At 33.2% G+C, this 19,865-nt stretch overlaps 1 protein-coding gene across 1 annotated transcript in view; it reads right to left on the reverse strand.

The window, feature by feature from the left end:
• Nucleotides 1–8,640: 8,640 nt before the first annotated feature.
• The window catches only part of LOC129803927 (uncharacterized), a 153,091-nt gene continuing 141,866 nt past the window's right edge, over nucleotides 8,641–19,865 (reverse strand). Inside the window, exons 7-9 of the mRNA XM_055850808.1 lie at nucleotides 18,523–18,699; nucleotides 18,325–18,438; nucleotides 8,641–9,120 (exon numbers count right to left, since the gene is read on the reverse strand). Of these exons, the coding sequence (XP_055706783.1) occupies nucleotides 8,963–9,120; nucleotides 18,325–18,438; nucleotides 18,523–18,699 (449 nt within the window). The 3' untranslated portion in view covers nucleotides 8,641–8,962. The remainder of the gene's footprint in view (nucleotides 9,121–18,324; nucleotides 18,439–18,522; nucleotides 18,700–19,865) is intronic.

Here is a 19,865-nt window from a genome sequence, read left to right on the forward strand (position 1 = left end):
ATAACAACGAAATTGAGTCCCAAATATGTGAAGTTTCCAAACAATGAGGAGGAAGCCTCTGTAGTGAAAAATCAGTTTCTAGCATCCACTCAACTTCCGGGAATCGTTGGACTGATCGATGGAACGCACGTCGCACTTACTAACGTCCCTTGCGAATATGAGAATGAGTATATAAACCGAAAAGGTTTTCATTCAATTAACGTGCAAGTAATTTGTGGTGACGATCTTCAAATTCTTAGTGCAAACGCCAGATATCCCGGTTCAGTGCATGACTCTCACGTATTTGAGAGCAGCAGAGTGAAGCTTCAAGTCCAACAATTGCATAATCAAAATTCTAACACATGGTTATGGGGAGATAGTGCATATGCTATCAAACCATACATGATTGTACCATTCCGACTTCCAAGAACTAATCAGCAAAGACAGTTTAACAAGATACATAAGATTGTTAGGCATAAAATTGAACGATGTTTTGCTGTTCTTAAGGGAAGATGGAGAAGCCTAAATAAGGCTAGAGCTCTCCACTATACGCACGAGAATGCCTTCTACATAATTTACGCTGCGATTGTGTGCCACAATTTTTTGATTTTGCACAACGTTCCAATATTGAATTCGGAATTGTACGAAGAGCCGGACATCAACCAACATATTCCCAATAGGGGAGTAGAAGATGATGTAGGGAGACAATTGCTCATGAACTACATTCTTGAGAACAACATTCAATATTGATTGAATTTCTTATAAATTTGTGAAAGATTTGTTCAAGTATCCCCTTTCAGTGAAAATTAACTTTTCAAGATTTACTTCAGCTTTTTATTTCAGTAATCTCAATAATTATCACATTTCACATTCTGTTTAAAAATAAATGAATTCAAATTTTAACACTCATTATATTTTGTGAAAAAAATAAACGATTTTTTAAGGGATTATTAATATTTAAAGTCATGTTTGTCGGCCGCTCAATATATCCAAAACAGCTCCCAGGGCCCTTTCGATTGTGGTATTGAATTGATTTTGTTGCGAGATGAAAGTCTCGAACGCATTGACATGGCGTTCAGAAATTTCCAATGATCTTTCAACATTGGACATAGTTAAATTGTTGCCACCGCGTCTATTTGTTCTTGCTGGTTGTTGAGGGCGAGTGCGATGCCTTGGAGTCAGAATGTCAGCTTGCTCATTCGATGGAGGATCATTTTGGATTAAAATTTCTGCTTGATCACGGTCATCTGTTATTGCCACTTCTTGCTGAATTATGGGAGACACTTCTTCGTATGAATTATTAGACTGAGCTATCGGAGCAGTCTCAATCTCAGCTAATAGAACCTCAGGAAGAAGTCTAGGTGTTCGCGATGGTGAGGATGGGCTCACAGATTCTTCTTGTATGGCTCGTGGAAAATTTATGATCGCTCTATTCGGGTCAAATGATGCACTGCTTCCAGGCTCCTCCTGTAAAGCAATGCCATCACAAGAAGGACCGGCAATGCGTTCGATAATATAGTCATCTTCCGTAAGAAAATCTTCTGGGTTGATTTCTCCTCCCCCTGTTTCACCACGACGTGATCGAAGTGTTGCAGCTTTTCTTTTAGTTAGAGCTTTCATATTGGCGTATACTTTACGCCATTCCTTTCCATCCCTTCGTGCTCCTGGGATTCTGTTCAATTTTTCTGCCACATAGTTCCATGTTGATATCTGTAATTCATGCCCATCATTTCCACGATGTCCAAAAAGAACATTTTTCTTTTGTTCGACGAGCCTCAACAGTTCTTGTTTCTGAGCTTGAGTAATTCTCTGAATACGATTCTGAAAAGAAAAAAAATGTGTAAATTGAGTTTCTGAGTTGAGTATTTTATATATGAAACTTACTCCGTTTACTCTATTTCTCGTATTGTTGGGCATATTGTCCTTATTTTTAGCTTTGGTACTCCAAAAAATACTTTTGAGTTCTTACACAATCACGTTAATACTAAAGAAAACATTCTTCACAAAGACACAATGCTATGGCTTTAATAGTAGAGGTATTTGTTGAAAGATTCCTCTTAATTCTTACATTAGCTCAATGGATATTATTGCACAAAAATCACTTAAATATCTTGAAATATATAAAACAACCCTCAGAAATTAATATGGAAACAAGAAACCATCTGAAACAAAATTGACTCAACGAAAACTTGACGAATTTAGTAAAACATTTTTCCGTCGCGTGGCGCTGCAATAGGATGTCATTATGAAATTTGTCACGGGACGAAAACAAATTTCTGTGTGTATTAGAAAAATCTTAGCATTATCACACAAAAATCGCACATGATAATTGTACAGGAACTTCTTGAATAATCTCTTCGCAAAACTAATCGTGAAGTGGCTGTGATCAACAAAAGAAATAGTGGACAAAAATGAAAATATGACTCTCGTTTAAAAGTAAACAAATGTTTACATTTTTATTTTCTGCACTTTCTGCATTTAATTACTCAGTTTTGCTATTATTTCAGCAACTTTATTACATCTAGGACAATTCTTCAATGGTAACATCATCAAAAAATTTATGAAAATTCCCATATTCTTGCTTGCGTTTGATATCATCGGTGTTGCTGTCGGCTGGTTAAACTATACATGATTATGCGAAGAAGATAAAAGATTGGTTTTCAATTGCACTCGTTTTATGTCATCTTTACAAAAGGATACTCATAAAAAATAGATTTTTACTAATTCGCAATTGCTTGACCAGAATCTTGAATAATCAGTTGTCAAACGCTCGGAAAATCTTCGGCACGCACACTAATAAATCTCAACGAAGTTTGTAGTCATTACTAGATATAGTAGTAATTACTTCAGAATTGCACCCCCAGATTTCGAAAAATAATCAGTTTATGATGTGATTAACAATTTTGTGATTTTTCGAAATTTGTTTAAGATAAGAACATTAAGATTAAACATATCTGAGAAGTACTCTTTCCAGCGACATAAGACTTCTTTCTCTTTAGTCAGAAGATTTCCTTCCTTAGATATTACTCTTTGCATCGAATTGTTCTTCTTCCCTCTGAATCAGAGATGTGCAAAAACCGTTGAAACCGAATAAACGTCAAAATAAGTTTGTTCTAGTAGCGTTTTGACCATTGACGTACATGTTTCATTTGACGTTTATTCGGTTTCAACGGTTCTTGCACGCCTCTGGTGTATACCGTCCATAAGTGATGACTCCACCCTACCTGCATTAAGACCCACTAAAATTATTTGGTGATTACCAGCGAGTTGTAAACCTCGTTAATAGCATATCCGGAACTAACTTGGATATGAACGAGCCTAGTAACCTCTGGGCTTTAATCGTATATATGTCAAGGACATAAAACTTCAGGGATTTGTTATCGATAATTATATTTGGGATGCACTGATTGTATCACGTGAAATGTAACATAATTTTGAGATAATGGGAGCAAAATCGGTGATATCAAAATATCCTGCACGGTATATTAAATTAAACAATCAAAACTTTATGAAGCTGAACTCAACATCCAATTGAATTTTGCTGCCGAGTGCAGCTTTCCTTAATTTTGCTTTTACAATTGAATTTTGCTGATGGAATAATAATATAAATCAATAGAATGTTCCAAACTTTGTTTTTGTGAACCCAAATAAAATAATGTGTAAAATAGGTGCGGTACTTTTGTAGTTTATTGTATATTCTAATGAGTATGTTCTACTATAGAAATGGCCATACCCTGCATGAAAAACCTACCATTCTCACCCTGAAGACATTGAAAAGCTCCGTCATAATGTAATTTTATCAATAAAGCCTTCAATTTGCTTGAACATATATAACAGGAGAGTTTGTAAAATAATTACAAAAACGATTTGTTAGCTTTCTCGGCTTTCTCTTTACGATTAATTATTTTTTAATACATCTATCACAATTTAGTAATTCACCAGTGATTACTAGAGTTGTTCACTTAACTTTTCACTAGGGAGCTTTTGAATGATGTTTGTGTATAAGAGTATGTTCAAATATAGGTGTCTGAGAAAAGAAGAAAAAGTATGATATTGGACCCTACCTTTCTAAGAGAAAAGGTAATAAATGCTCTCAATTCATTGTCAATGTTTCGATACTTTGATACTTCATTCACTCCTTCTCAATCTGAGACACGTGTAGAGGAAATAGCTGGAAATGGTATTTTGGGGAGAGCGTGTGGATAACCTTTACGGTGAATGTATTGAAGGTGGTGCTATACATGGTCGATAAATTTAGGGGATCTGGGAACTACGACACATAGAATGTGCTTTCAAAAGTGAATTTTATTACTCTGAGTGATGAACTTACAAATCGTTTTACTTTGATAATGAGAAATGACAGATGAGGCTTATAGGTCAATGTCTGTTAATGGTTTTGCAGCTAAACGATAAGAGATATATAGTTTTAATTATATTACATACAATCTACGCTTTTGTGGTCCGAAGAAAAATCTGTTCTAGCTTAATTGGGCTTAACCCTTTAAGGATGAGGAGGTCAAAAATCTAGGTACCGAAAAATTATTATTTTTTTGACTTTTTATAGGAAAATGTAACTTTATATCACTAAGCAAAAATTTTGTTTTGCGGTCATCGCTGACCCAATAGTCCTTAAAGGGTGAAGTTTTGGACACTTATAGATTACGAATATGATATTGGGGAATCAGTGACGCAATAGGCAAGACCGTTGGCTCTTAGGCGTAAAGATTCCCCGGCTCGACTCACAGCTGTAAGTCCGAGTCCCGCCCGGTGCAAAGATCTGAATGTCTGATTTAGATGATTTTCACCGGTGGCAGCCAAAATCCCGAAAGCCAAAATCCCAAAAGCCAAAATCCCGAAAGCCAAAATCCCGAATGTTCAAAATCCTGAAAGGGATGAAATTATACTAGGGAAAATGTTTAGAACAATTTTCCAAGACACAGAAAATCTCCCTTTGTCTCCAGAAATCGTGGGTGCAATCGTGGGAGTAGCTATGACACTTTTAAGAATTCGAGATTTTGGCTTTCGGGATTTTGGCGTTCGGGATTTTGGCTTTCGGGATTTTGACCGGGACCCGATTTTCACACGTTAATAACACAATATAATGCACCGCCTTTGCCCAACAACTCCGGGAGCATGGAAGAGGCATCCACACCACAGGAAGGTCCTGCTGGGTGGTCTACAATAGACTTAGCAGATTCTTCGAACACAGGATTAACAACAATATAACATAATATAACTACATTGTAACAAATATCCCGATATGATTGATGATAATAATTATGATATTATTTAAAAATCGATATTTGTAACCGTAAATAAGCTTCCAGAGAGAGAATGGAAAGAGATATCGACTGGCGGTTTTCGACTATAAAGATAGATGATCATAAGCGGCTACAAGTTGGATAAGTTGGATATTTGAGATTCATACCGCACCTCGTTCTATAATTTTGTATAATACTTACAATCAAATGCTATAGTCGAACATAGGGTTTTTGACAAAAACAAAAAAAAATGATTTTCTCCTGAGCAGTCTGATCTAAGATATTAGTAGTTCAATAACTTCGATACTATTTGTCCGTATTTAATAAAATTTTGCGCAAATAATAGAACCGATTTGAAACACTAAGACCTATTGTGCCTTATTCGCTGTTGTAATCCTGACAAATACCCTGAACGAGTTTAAGAAAAAGAATTGTAAGATTTGCTAGTTATTAAAAATTGTATATTAGTTTTTTTTTTTTTAATAAACACGGATCTTTATATTTGCTCAAGCCACTACACTGATGAAGGCTTATAGACCGAGACTAAAGCTCTGGAGATAGTTGAAGCGTTGCTCTGAGTTATTGGTACCTTTCGACGACATCCGGAATCCTCGTTTATTGTTGACTACAATAAGCATCTGATTTTTTAAAGAATTCTGCCGTTTCTGCCTACAAGGATAGGGGAAATTTTCTTTAGAAAGGTATTTTTTAAAGAAATTTCTTTTTTAGTGTGTAGAGGCCATTAGTTAATAAATAAAAATGTTGGCATAACATTCCATGAAGGAACTAGGCATTCCCGCAAGCGGATTTCTAGACATGCATTATTATTTTTTCTTTTACGGGATGAGCTTGTCAGTCCCATGCCCGTGGAATCAAGTGCAGTGAAGCTCATTGGATGCAATCCGAACACTTTTAACGCCAGAAAAAATCCTCGTGACCTAAAGGGAATTCGAACCCGGGACACTTGCATTATAGAGCGAGTGCTCTACCACTTGACACATTGAGTGCCTGTAGAGGCCATTACCTGATCTTTAAACGAACATATTTTTACCAGATCGTAACCCCATAGTGTTCATTTTTCGATTTCTATGAACTTTTCCTGGCTTTTTTTATTCTATATCAAGACTTGAATGTTTCATCCTTGGAAAGCGACTGTATATTGAAGCTAATTAGTACGGTGGAAAATTACTAAATTTCGTACGAAAACAAAAACTGTATTACTAGTGGAAAGTACTCTCCATTCGAACGTTCACGCCTTCGAATAATGTAAATTTTCTTCTAGTTTTCCTAAGAGACTTACATATTTCTATTAAATATTAGTTAGCTTATCATCAATTGTTGATACTTCCGTGATAATTTAGAGCAGATCTCTCACGAGAAACAAAAGAAATTCACATTATTCGAAGGCATGAACGTTCGAAGGCAGAGCACTTTTCCCTATGCATTTTTATTTGTCACCCATTTATTACATTCAAAAGTAATTTTTGACATTTTTGATTGATATCAATTTATTTAAAAAATATTTAAAATGTATGTGAATTTCTAAAAAATACTGCAACACAACGTATAATTAAAAGAAGCAACAAAATAAAAGAATGTAAACCAGAAAAATTTAAAACGATTTTCGTTATTTTATTTTTAATTTAGGGTAAGTGTACCAAATTTTGGCATAATTGTGTGCAAGCACCAAAGTCTCAAGTTTGAAATGGAATATTTTTTTTAATACAAATTGAATGTTTTCGTTACGTCTTCTTAAGGAGTGTTGCTTGGAACCATGTAAACAGTTTATTGTCTTTATTTTCTCTAAAATCATTCTTAACACTAAACCTACCAAGACCCGGTCATATTGACCGGTTTAAAATTAACACATATTTAAACGGTACAATGTCACTGTCAAACTTAATGAATTTCTTAAAATATGCATGTAATGTATTTTTCAATGTTTAATTTTAATTTTTTGCTCTTTTCCAAGACAAATTCGTTGAGTATCCTACCCTACCGCGGTTTGTAATTTGACCGAAAAACGACCAAAAACGGACGGTAGGTTTAGTGTTAATGCATGTAGACATAACTTTGGTGGCATATTTCGGCAAATTTCATTTACACAGTTTCTTGCCCTTCCGGAATTCTTTTATAAAGATTTTTTTACATCCTATCGTTCGTTGAAGTGACGCTTTTTTTTGTCATTTTTGCATTATATAATCTCTAGGGTGTGCAAAAACTAAAAATTAATGGAATTTTGAGAAAGAAAAAAGTGGCCGAAATTGCAAACTGGCCGAAATTATGTACACTTACTTCATTCTATTTCGTAGAAAAGCTGAGAAAGTCTTAAATTGAAATGTACTGTGTACATTACTTCTCAAATATCTTTTCCATTCACGTTGATTCTGTTGAATTTTATATTTCATTGAAAAAATCGTAGTGTTCACAACTATTCTTATCCGAATTTAATCTTTCTGAAAAATTATATAGTTTTGAAATTATTTTATAAACGAAACGTTCATATAAATCGTTTGAAGGGCATTTCGAAATATTAAAAGAAATAATTTTAGTTGTTTTCAAAGCATTCAAAAGAGATATGATTTTAGAAAGAATATTGAATGAGCAGAGTTGTGATGTTGTAATGTTCGTTTATTGGGAAATAGTGAAAGCTGAAAGTCGATATCTCTTTCAGTTTAGTCTCTGTGCCGGTAAAGGGTAAACAGCAAAGCGAGAAAAAAGCAAATAGAACAAGAGGTAACTCATTTCCAGTTTACAGACAAGGGTTTCTGGTTTCTCGAGTTTCGCGATGCAATTCTTGGATTTCTCGGGTTTCGCAAAGCGTTTCTCGGACAATTGACAAGGGTCTCTCAATATAAGTTACCCCTTGAAATACAAGGATAAAAACATTTCTAAAAACTGCAGAATTCCATAATTTTAGTAAAATATGACCGCGTGGGTTAGAAACTGTCAATTTCTATAAAATTATATTACTGAAAATCGTTAGATTTTATATACCATTCTTTATGTTCAGTTAGACAGTTAAAGCAATAAAAAATTGTACTTACAGAAGTGTGTTGCAAAATAATTGTGTAGCATTGTAACTGCTCACAGGGTAAGCACAATCTAAATCCATCTAATCCAGACACATCTGACTCACAAGGGTTGACCAGCAGGCAAAATCGATTCTCATAAGCTGTGTGAAAATCTAAAATGTACGTTTATTTGACCACAACAAACACCTTTTCATTGTCACTGATTGCTAACCCAAAATCCCGCATGATATTACCTGGACCAGCAGAGAATTTCCAGCATTCATACGAAAATGCGCACTTGTTCTTTCAAAGGCATTCCATTGTTGAAAATTTCATCTGAGTATAAAGTGCAAATGGAAAGGACAAAAAAGAATTTAAACATCAACTTTCATTGGACTGATTTTCTATACACATTCTTTTAATTTTATCTCATTTCGTCGTAAATATACATGAAATATTTTTCATCATATCTCTTATAATATTATACACAGTTAGTTTTTTTTCTCATTTGAAGTGATCTTACTGTACAAAAATATTTACACATTGGGTGGTTTATAAGGTACCTAAATTCTTTTATTTTTTTTTCTTTTAAATGTTATATGTATTTTTCACAAGACCCACCCATTTTGTGGGGGTGGAAATCTTCCAACAAAATAAAAACCATTTTTATTAGTTCCATTTGGTGTTTACACCATGTAGCACCCCGAGTCAACTTGTATGAAAAACATCCATTTGTAACCAATTGTGTCTTGTAATAAATAACATTGCAAGTATCGTTGATGCCCAAATGGGCCATTTTTGAATGATTTGTAGATTCGATGGAGACCCATTCACATGATCATGATGCATAGCAGCGGGATTATCGCCTGCAAAAAGAGATAAATCCAGACAATCTTTACTATTCCAATCTATATCAATTGTTATACGAATCTCAATGGAAATGATTTTGATTATTTCGGGCATTATGTTCTTATAGCATTGACACTTTTATTATGAAAATGAATATTCAGTATGAAATGCACAGTTAAATTTTCAGAACGTTAGTTTTCAATGAAAGAAATATTTTAAGTCAACACAATATTGTTTTAACAAGTAAGATGAAACGGATTATTAAAAACCATTATAACCATCCGTCAAATGTTAATATGCTTCATAGCTTCTTAATTTTTCCTTTAGCAAGAATAATTCACTGCATTCTATAAACATTAAAATTAATCATTCTTATTTTAAGTATCTACATACTTTGAGGGAAGCGGGGCACTTTCGAATTTTGGCAGATTTGAAATTAGGATCTTTTTAAATTGAATTCAGCCTTGCTACTGATATAGTTTAGCTCGACAAACTAATTGACAAGCTGATTTATTTCATTTAAAAAAAATGAATGGAAAAGTCCAATTTCAAAACTGTCACAGTTTGCCCCACTTCGCCCCACCAAATTTGATTTTATTTATAAAAATTAATTCTAAAAATTATTGTGGAGTATGATGCAGCATTTTTATTCTGTTTATTTATTTCGTATACTGCTAGGTGATCAAGGAATTCAATCTTTGTGTGATAACAGCCATCGCCGTCTTAGCGTTGGTGACCAACCTGCAGCGTAAAACGTTGGAAAACTCTTTTTCAGGTTTTTGATATGTCACAGAAGAATTTCGGTTCGACAGAATGTAGCAGGAAATAGACGGAGACACTGTACCTTTCTTGATTTTCACAATTTTATTCTCTACTTGTAGAGAATTGTAGAGAATAAAATTGTGCAAATCAAGAAAGGTTCAGTGTCTCCGTTCTTGATATGGTTTTGAGGTCTTCCAGTGACGTAGTCTTTAGCTACTAAATCGCATCAAAACGCCAATTTTTCCTGGGTCTTTTCAGTTCTAGATTTAGAAATTTTGAAAATTTACCATATTTTTTAACACACCTCGTATACAGATCTTCCGGATTTCGTGAAAAGCTTCTTTTTCTCAATTAAAAATTGAAAATTTTTCTCCAAAGCTTTTATTTCCAAAGTTTTTTTTTCCAAAGTTTAATCTCAAAGTTTAAATTGAGAAAAAAAGTTGCCTCCGACGAACAGCAGAAGATCTCAATCGAATATAATCTCTCAGATATTCCACCTATAGAATACCTCGTATACTTAATCTAAAGCGGACTTCTGGCTAGAGGTTTAGTCCAGTTCCTAATGTTTTAGAATTTTATTTAATTTAAGACCCGAAGTCAATTGAGCCGCAGGGTCTTAAGGACAGAATCACATTGACAATAAAATATTTCGTTAATTTACGAATTTTCATTACAATTCTTACGCTAATTCTCGATTATCGTATTACCTATTCTCATACTCGGTGGCACTAGGTGAAAATAATATAGGAAAATTGAAGAAATAAAATGAAAATTCCATAAGAGGTGAGCAAGAAAAACTAAGAGAAATTTCTCTTAGTTTGTTTGCTCACCATTAATCAAATTTTTGTTTTAATTTTTCAATTTTCTTATATTATTTTCACCTACTGTCACCGAGTATGAGATAAGGTAATACGGTAATGGAAAATTTGCGTAAGTATTGCAATGAAAATGCGTAAATTAACGAAATACGGTGAACATTTTACTGTCAATGTGATTCCTAAGTTTGAAGCCCGTATAACATATACGGATTTAACGATGCTATCGATTCAATAGTAACGATAAGTTAACATCCCCCTGTCAAAATAACAGTTTTTTGAGGAATAACTAAATAGTCGTTCCGGAAATCTCCTTCAATTTTTAATTGATTTTGAATAATTCTCGTATTGAAGAACTAACCAGAATAATCAAGAGTTCCGACTTTTAATGGGGATGCTTTTTTCGTATGCCTTATATAGAGTTTCGTTGCGACTAGTCGCAATACATAATCAGATGTACCTGGAGTTATTTTAACAATTGAACAATAATTTTTTTTTAAGAACTGAACGTGGTTCGTTGTTTAAACTGAAAACCTCAGCGGTATAGATCCAATACTCTATCGACGGATCCACTTAAGCTCCCACAGATAGAAAGATACTAAATTTATTTTATTTACATAAAAATTAAAAGAATTATGAGGATATTATATTAAAAAGTGACGAAAAGTTAAACCTACAAAACTCTAATGAGTTATGCTATTTTGGTCTGGTTTTGGACAGGAACAACTGTGCAAAATCGAACCCAGACTATTGTTCTTTAAAATACCGGAAAATTGAGCGACTTTCTGCTTCTTCTATAATAATTTTCTATAATAATTCTTCTATAATAATTTTTCTTCTCGTCCAAATACCTGGATCTTTTCCACTACGGGACGGGTCTGTCTTTACAGATATATTTAGTTAGGTTTGATAAAATTTCATTCAATTCTCTCAACAAGTTTGGAAAATAGCTAAGAAACCTTGCATGAAGCATTTCAAAAAATGGCACAAAATTGAATGATTTTTCGGTAATAACCTGTCCAATTTTCATAAGAACAATACCAAAATAACTAGTTCAAGCATTCCGCCAATTGCTGTCTGCCTATGGCATAAATCTGCTCTTAGCTAAACGCACTATGAGTTTGCCGTTAAGCGGAAAGCACCATGAAACACATCCGTTAAATATTCCGTAGATGACGTTCAGTCTTTCCGGTGGGAATCAATTGTATATTCCACAAAAATTTCATAAATCTTTGGTAATAGAGAAAAGCGGGGCACCTTTGAATTGGGGCCGCTTCGAAATTAGGCATTTTTCTCTTAATTGAAAATGAAACCAGGTGTTATCACGATATAATTTAGCTACACCAACCAGATGTAAATTTAAATGACTTTCTGATAAGGCTCAATTTAATTTATAAATAGAAGAAATAAGCTAAATTTCGAAGGTACTCCACTTCCCCCTAATAACTTAGAATTATTTACTGTTGGTTTGTTACTGGTCGAACCCAAAGAGAGTGAAGTATATAACCCAGTTTTTCATCACATGATTGGAAAACCATACTTTCTTGACCATTTTTTATTCTGGGATAGCTTTCTTTTCAATAAATTAACCAGGCTGAACCGGTGGTAAGGTACTCAAAAATTGTAAGGAAAAATAATTCACGGGAAGGTCTATTTCGTGTGTTTGAGCATTTCACAAAGCTAAGATACTTTCTTATCCTTTTATTTTCTTAAATTTAATCAATTTTGAGGCATAACATCAAATTCATGAATTGGAGCATTCTTTAAAGTTAAACCATTTTGTCACTCTTTATACTGAGAGGTAAGGGAAAGCATGCTACCTTCGGACAATTCAAGCTTCGGACAAGTAAATTTTTCAAATATATTCTTAATAGATATCACCTATAGCTTTTTTCTGGAATGGGGCACTGGACTAGCCGGACTAGCTATTAAAATATAATATTATAATGGGCCAAATTTATTTAAAACGCATTGAAAAAAATGATTTGTGCGAAGGTAAAATCGTCCGAAAATAGTGCGCTTTCCTCTAATGTAGTTTTTATGTGGATGGAGCGAGTAATGTTGCCGTACATTTGGTCATCCAAAATTACCCTAATGATAGTTAAAGTTCAACTCAATTGCTCTCTGTGGAAATGAAAATGAATAAAACAATATTAGTCACACGAGTATTAAATATAGCTTAATGATTTACGTATATACGAAACTGAGGATTTATATGCACATTTACGCAGGTTGGCACATAATTTTGAATAAATGGTAGTTGTAGCAGTGAACCAAATATAATAAATACTTGAAGAGGCACAAAATTGGTAAAATCAACAAAAAGTTAATTAAATAAAAGTAAATCACCTTCCGCTGTATTTCGCAATGCCTTTTAGCACTTCCAAATTTCAGAAGTACAAATTCAATGTAAAATTTAATATAGGGAAATAAATTGAGTGTATTTAAACAGAAATTTCGAGAAGAAATTTATGACATTTAACAAGATTTTTTTTCCGGTTAAATGGAAGTTCCAAATTGGATTAAGTTACCAGTGTGAGTGGCACTTAATGATGCCTAGCAGCAATTCAGATTATTCTTATTGCTATACTGAAATACACATAATTAAATTCCTTTGTTAATTTCAAACGAAGCAATAAATTGGAACATCCAAGTAATATTGATCAAATCTATTTTGGAATGACAAACTGAAGTGTTTATACAGTGGACAATATTTGTAATACGTGGAAATAGTGTGTGAGAGTATTTGAGAATCTCAAACACAATTAATTGTAGTTAATTTTAGAGGAACTGAATAGACAAATGACTTCTTTTAATAACATTAAAATTTTATTCATTAGAATATTGTGGAATAAATCGATATTGTATTGGTGTAACTATGGAAACATATAACATAGAATTCTTTCATGACATTAGTACTTCTACAATGGTTGTCGTGAAACATTTTAATACTGTCTTAAGCACAGATTTACCCAGAACTCAGATTTTCTAGAGACTACTTAGAAAGTGTTAGTATTGCAGTGATTACATTACATAGAAACTGATAAGATTCCGATGTATTCAATTATCTCTGTGAGAAGTGAATGGTTGCTCACTAGATGAATGTTAAAGTTATATGCAGTGGAAATGTACTTAACACGGTCTTCAGACTGGAGGCTTAAGCCCATTTCCGAAGGTTGCAGTCAGGGGCTACCGATTAGGTTGATTATTTTAATACCACTTTATATCATAATTTCATTAAAAAATCTTATCTGTTATGAAATTAGATGTTAGAATTAAGTATGTGAAAAGGTCAGGCAATGAAAGTTTAGAAAAAAGTAAATAAGGTTTCACGTTCAGAGACTTCTCAGGTTAAAGTAAAGTAATTATTTGTTTCATGAACTATCTATGCTTATGTAGCAATAAAGCGTAGTAAAAATATATTAAAAAGGTGGTTTTTAAATCAAAACTTAACAATCTTCTGAAATACAATAAAAAGGAAAAAAACATAGAAGTTTTTGAACTTCATTGGTAAAAACAAAAAGGATCAAATTGATCCTTTTCAGAAAAAATGGGTCATATTTGAATATTATATTTCATGGTAAACTTATTACTTATAACTTATATCATATTTGTCTCAACTGAGCAAACACCAAAGATGACTTTTTCATTGCCTTTATTCATTTATTCCGGGATTATATATGTGTCAAATCAGGAACACTTTCAAAGGATTTCCGGTAACAATTTTATTTGTATCAGTTTTAATATGATTTTTTTTGTAATACAATCTTCGTATTCGCATTTACAGTAATTCATAGGGAGCAGCATTAACATCTCTATCTCAATATTCGAATGAAAAAGAAATGAGAGACGACTGTAGTTCTTTATCTGATAAAAATAAATCTTGTTGACAGGATCACAAGAATATTGTAAAAAACTAAATTATCCATAAATCGAGGAAAGACGTATATTATTACAGCTTATGGGCAAAGGATAAAGAGAGAGAAAAGTAATTAATTTCTTTTAAATAACATTTTGACTGCCCAGCGAGCACCAAATGCTAACCGACTTCAATTCTACTGAAAATAAATGTATTTTCAGTAGAATTCTGCTAATCTTAAAACGAAAACTCGAGAGGCAGTGTCATTTCCAAATATTTGATTAGCACTTTTTGTTTGAGAACTGCTGACCGGTCAGCATATTTTTGCTGATCGACTCAGCAAAAATATGCTGACAACACTGTCTTTTCCAGCTAACTGTGCTCGCTTGATGAAAGCATCTGTTTTTTGGTTATACTTTATTTCAATTAAATAATAAAAACTGTATTTTTTTATCTTGGAAATAAAACTTTTAAATTGATTAATTGCACTATCATACTTGGTCAAAAAACTTAAATAAACGACTTCGTAATTTTAAATCACTTAAATTTGAAACTTAATTTATTACTAATAAAACGGTAGATTTGGCGCTGAAAGATTACTTTAAATTGTAAAACCCGATGTGCCTAAATAATACTCCCTCCGTTCCGAAATAAGTTGTACGTTTGGGAAAAATTCTTGTTCCGAAATAAGTCATACGTTTGGGAAAAAAATGGGATTAAGGGAAAGTTTGTTGGTAAATGTTTTGTGTATCAACAATTATCTCTTGTAAAGAACTATTGTTAATGTTCAGCACTAAAATTTGGGTCCAGTCTTCATGGTAAGTTGAGGAACGAATGTCTTAAAAATGTCTTATTTTTTGCGTTTTATTTTCAATCTAAAATAGGTGCAGAATGGTGAGAGATACAGACTTGGAACCTTCGGGGGACCGCCCCCCCATAAGTTGACCTTGGGACTTGGGACCACTAATATGTCCCTTGTTTTGCCCCCACCCCTCCCATTCCCCTCCAAAATCATGTTTTTTTGGGATTTCTCGAAAACACGTCGTGCGATTTTTTTTTAATTCTCGATATGTTTTAGAGAAACATACAAATGGTCCCAGGGACAACTTATGGGGGGTCCACTGAAGGTCCCAAGTCCCTATCTCTCACCATTTTGCATTCAGATATTCAAACACATAAAAAAGGATGTTCTTTTTATTGCTCATTCTGCAAAATTTCAGCAATAAAAAAAATCCCATATCGGTAATAACTGTTGAGTTCTACTTGTGCATACTAAAAATTTAGAACAAATTCTAACCTGTAATGTTAATCACAGTCCATCTTGTAGTAATTTACTATCCACCGGAGCTCTTTGAAAAAAAAAACGCGAAAAATGGACAACTTCAAGATATCGATTCCTCAACTTACCATCGTGATAGGATCCCCATATTATCCCTGAACATGGAGGATAGTTCATACACAAGATATTTGCAAATAACAAAAACATTCTCTGAAACCATTCCTTAATCCATAATTTTTCGCCAAACGTACGACTTATTTCGGAACGGAGGGAGTATTAAAATTCTTTAATGGAAAATGGAGCTGCTAAAAGAAATAGATAATTTGGATTATTGAATTCGACTGTTGACTGAGTTAACATGTGTTAAATAGGCCGTACGTTGTACAATTGATTTATAGAATTATCCAAAAAATGAATACGATTTTATGTAATCTCAGCTTCTGTTGTCCGAGGTGAAATCTTACATCGTCAGATTGGAAACCAACCTTGATGAACATCTTTTTTTCATATGAAACTACTATGAAAAAAATGCTCATAAAAATGTTGTAAAATTTCGTTGCCCAAGATAGGAAAGTAATAAGATCTTTGGCTACCCCTATTGCCATAGAAATTCTTGAAAAGTCGTATAAAATTATAGTCAAAATGTTGTTTTTATTCACTAAGAGATCCGATTTTTTGATCGACAATAATTTTTACCGAATCCACAAAGTAATTTGCAGTCAAATTCCTGCAATTCTGAAGTTAATTTTGCTTCACTAGCGCCCTGATGAGCCGAATTCAGAACATAAAATTTGGTGAAGAAACTTTTGCGTGGAATCTGAATTAAAACCATTTTCTCTGATGCTTACTCAACATTCTCGTTTCATAATTTCCTCGACAAATTCAATTTATTTAAGAATGAATTTCAATAATAATGGCTCCGGCACACCTTTTAGATTAGGAAAATGTCATGAAATCAAAATTCATATCTCTTCCTTTTTCACACGTTTTACATATGTCCATCTCATTCTTTCGCACTCCAAATTCATTTGAGCTAAATTAAAAGAAGAAGAGTGCGAAAGAATGAGATAGACATGTGCAAAGCATATGAGCAAGAAAAGGATTCGAATTTTGACTTCATAAAATTTTCCATATCTATAAGGTGTGCCTGAGCAATTATCATTGAAATTCATTGATTTAAATTGAATTTGTCGAGGAAATTATTATTAAAATAGGAATGTTGAGTAAGCACAAGAGAAAATGGTTTCAATTCAGATTCCAGAGTGAGTATCTTTTAATTTATCTGTCTATCTAATATGTATTTCATTGTTTTAAGTGAATTTAAATTAATTTTTACAGGCCAAGTAGAGGAAGGCTTTCAGGCTTCGCACATACTCTGGCTTTGAACAGTTCATATTTTTCCCATGTTTCTTCAATGAATCTAATTTAAGTTTTTCAGGAATATGTAAAAAAAATGAAGTGTGCCAAGTCAGAGTTTGTGCGAAGCATGGAAGTTTTCCCCTATATCTCTAACTTCGATTAGCTCTAAAAAAAAAAACAGTTTAATTAAAAATTACACCCAAATAGAGTTAATTTCAGATCAATTCGAGTAACTTTTACTCGGTTTTTTTTTGAGTATAAGAATGTCCGAAAAGAGCAATAGAATGAAGAATTATAAAGAGCAATAAAAAAATTGAAAAGAGAATGTTCAGAGTGAAGACTGAGCCATAAGCTCTAGTAAAAATTTATAGGGAGAAGTAGGGCACATTTGATTTGGGGCACCTTTGAGAGAGCTTTTTAAATTTTTTTAAATTTGAACTAAGCCTTATCACAATGCAATATAGCTTCACAATTAGTTGATAAGGTCCACTTTCATTTAACAGTAGGAAAAAAAGTCCAATTCTAAAAAACACCATTTCAAAGGTGCCTCACTTCCTGCTACTTCAACTCAATGTAGCCCAGGGGGGTGATATTAGCTCTAAAAACGCGACAAATTTTAGTGTAAATTTTTTCCCGTTTTCGTACAAATTTCACGAGATATCTCCGAAACTATGTAGGTTGCTTATTTGGGGTTTTCGGTTGTCTATTCTATATTAAATTGGCTTTTATTTTGTATTTGTATTATTTACTAATTCATTCTACAATGACAGAAAACAGCTAATAAACTCAAAAGTTTTTTCGGCACGCTAGAAACAAGTAGCCCCTTAATTGATCTTAAAAATATTTTTCACTTGATAAAAAACATCATTGCATTGACTTTGCTTTGAGTACGAGTAATAATAATGTTTTTTTCGTATTTCAATTACTTGCTCAAATGAGCATCTTGATATAAATTATCTAGATTGAATTGGGAAATGTTCGAGTGTTTAAGGAAGCTCGCAAAAAGTGCAAAAAGCGAAAAAGACGAAAGACGCAAGGAAGTAACTGTTTCATGGGTATGAGTCACCTGAAATCACTTGTGGGGAGTTTAAAGAATTTAATGTGGTTCATGAAAGAATTTCCCATTAACTGAGAGATGCAGTATTACCTTTGAAGATATGTACCGTAACGCTGGCGGGTTGTGCATTGCTAGGTACACAGCTATAGTTTCCAGAGTGCTGTTTAGTGGCTCGCATGATTGTTAGTTCGGAGTAATTGTAATCTGGAAGGAAAGGTATTGAAGATTAAATGACCTTGCCATGTTACATTGGCAAGACAATAGAAAATCACAGTGCAACCAATTTACCAGGTTCAGTTGAAATATTAACACCACGATCACTATCGTAATTGATCATCCGGTCGTCCTGGTACCAAAAGAGAAATTCCGATGTCTCTGTACTCTGAACTACCCTACAAATCAGTCTTAGTGTGGAATCTGGGGTCAAATACCGAACTGTAGGTCCAATAATTTCTGCACGAGCTTCTGTAATGCAATAAAGTAGGAGACAGAGATGTAGAATATATATAGAAATTCAGATCAACTGAAGCTCAACAGTATTAATAATCCAAGAATGAAAGACATTCAAAACACGATGCACAATTGTCCCATGTTTCCCATGACTGTACTCAAAACCATTTTTCCCAACCCCTCTAACCACCCTCAGCATTATCCTCGGCAAACAAAGAAAAATTACATAATTTTCTCATTGTATCCAATTTTGCATTGTGAAAACTTTCCAAGCAAAAGGATTTGTATGTTGTGTTGAAATTTAATAAAATGGACAAGTGGTGGGGATTCTAAAAAAGGAACTTATATGGAGTTTGAGGGCGTTGGAAGCAACAAATGTTGAGTCAAAGAGCTCTTGTGGGTTGTCGGTTATTGAGGGTGTAGCTGGTATATTTTGTCCATCAACATTCATATTTAATGGTTAAAAAGAGGAGCTTTCGTCCTGTTTTTCAATTCCTAATTCCATATTGATTTCTTCTTATATACTGTACAAACCTGTAAAGGGTGAGTAACTTTAAATTTACTTTTTCTGTGAAATGTTTATTAAATTCGTGATCTTCTTTAATGTAATTCTTAAACATATACCAGAGTCTCTTTTGCTACCAAACAGTTTTACTCCAAATTGAAAATTCTACTCAAATGTAGAAATTGCTTTTAACCTTTTAGGGATTATTGAATTACGAGTAACTATAAGATTTTTTTTTGTATAGAGAAATACTACAGATTGGAAATTTAAAGTAAATAATTCATCTCACATCATAGAAGTTAGATAAATAGTCTCAAATCTAAATATATAAGAAATCTTAACCTAATTTTTTTCTCAATATTTTATCTTCGATTTAAAGTAGACTAAAAGAAAACATTCCTGGAATAATACCAGAAGCAATGGTATAAAATAAAAACGACCATATTCTAGAAATATTATATTACTATGCGGAGTAAAATTATATTACTTTTCAATATATCGAGAAAAAATTGGATGGTATTTTCCACAAATCTTTGTTTTAAGATTAACATGTAACAAGATGCAGATAAAAGAGAATACTCGTAATTCGTAATCATTTTGCGTGATAGAGCTGCTTTACAGGATTTTTTAAAAGCTTCACCGTAACTTCCAATTCCAATTCTGCCAGAGAGCTTTT

The sequence above is a fragment of the Phlebotomus papatasi genome, chromosome 2, assembly GCF_024763615.1.
Source record: "Phlebotomus papatasi isolate M1 chromosome 2, Ppap_2.1, whole genome shotgun sequence".
In the NCBI taxonomy this organism is placed as follows: domain Eukaryota; kingdom Metazoa; phylum Arthropoda; class Insecta; order Diptera; family Psychodidae; genus Phlebotomus; species Phlebotomus papatasi.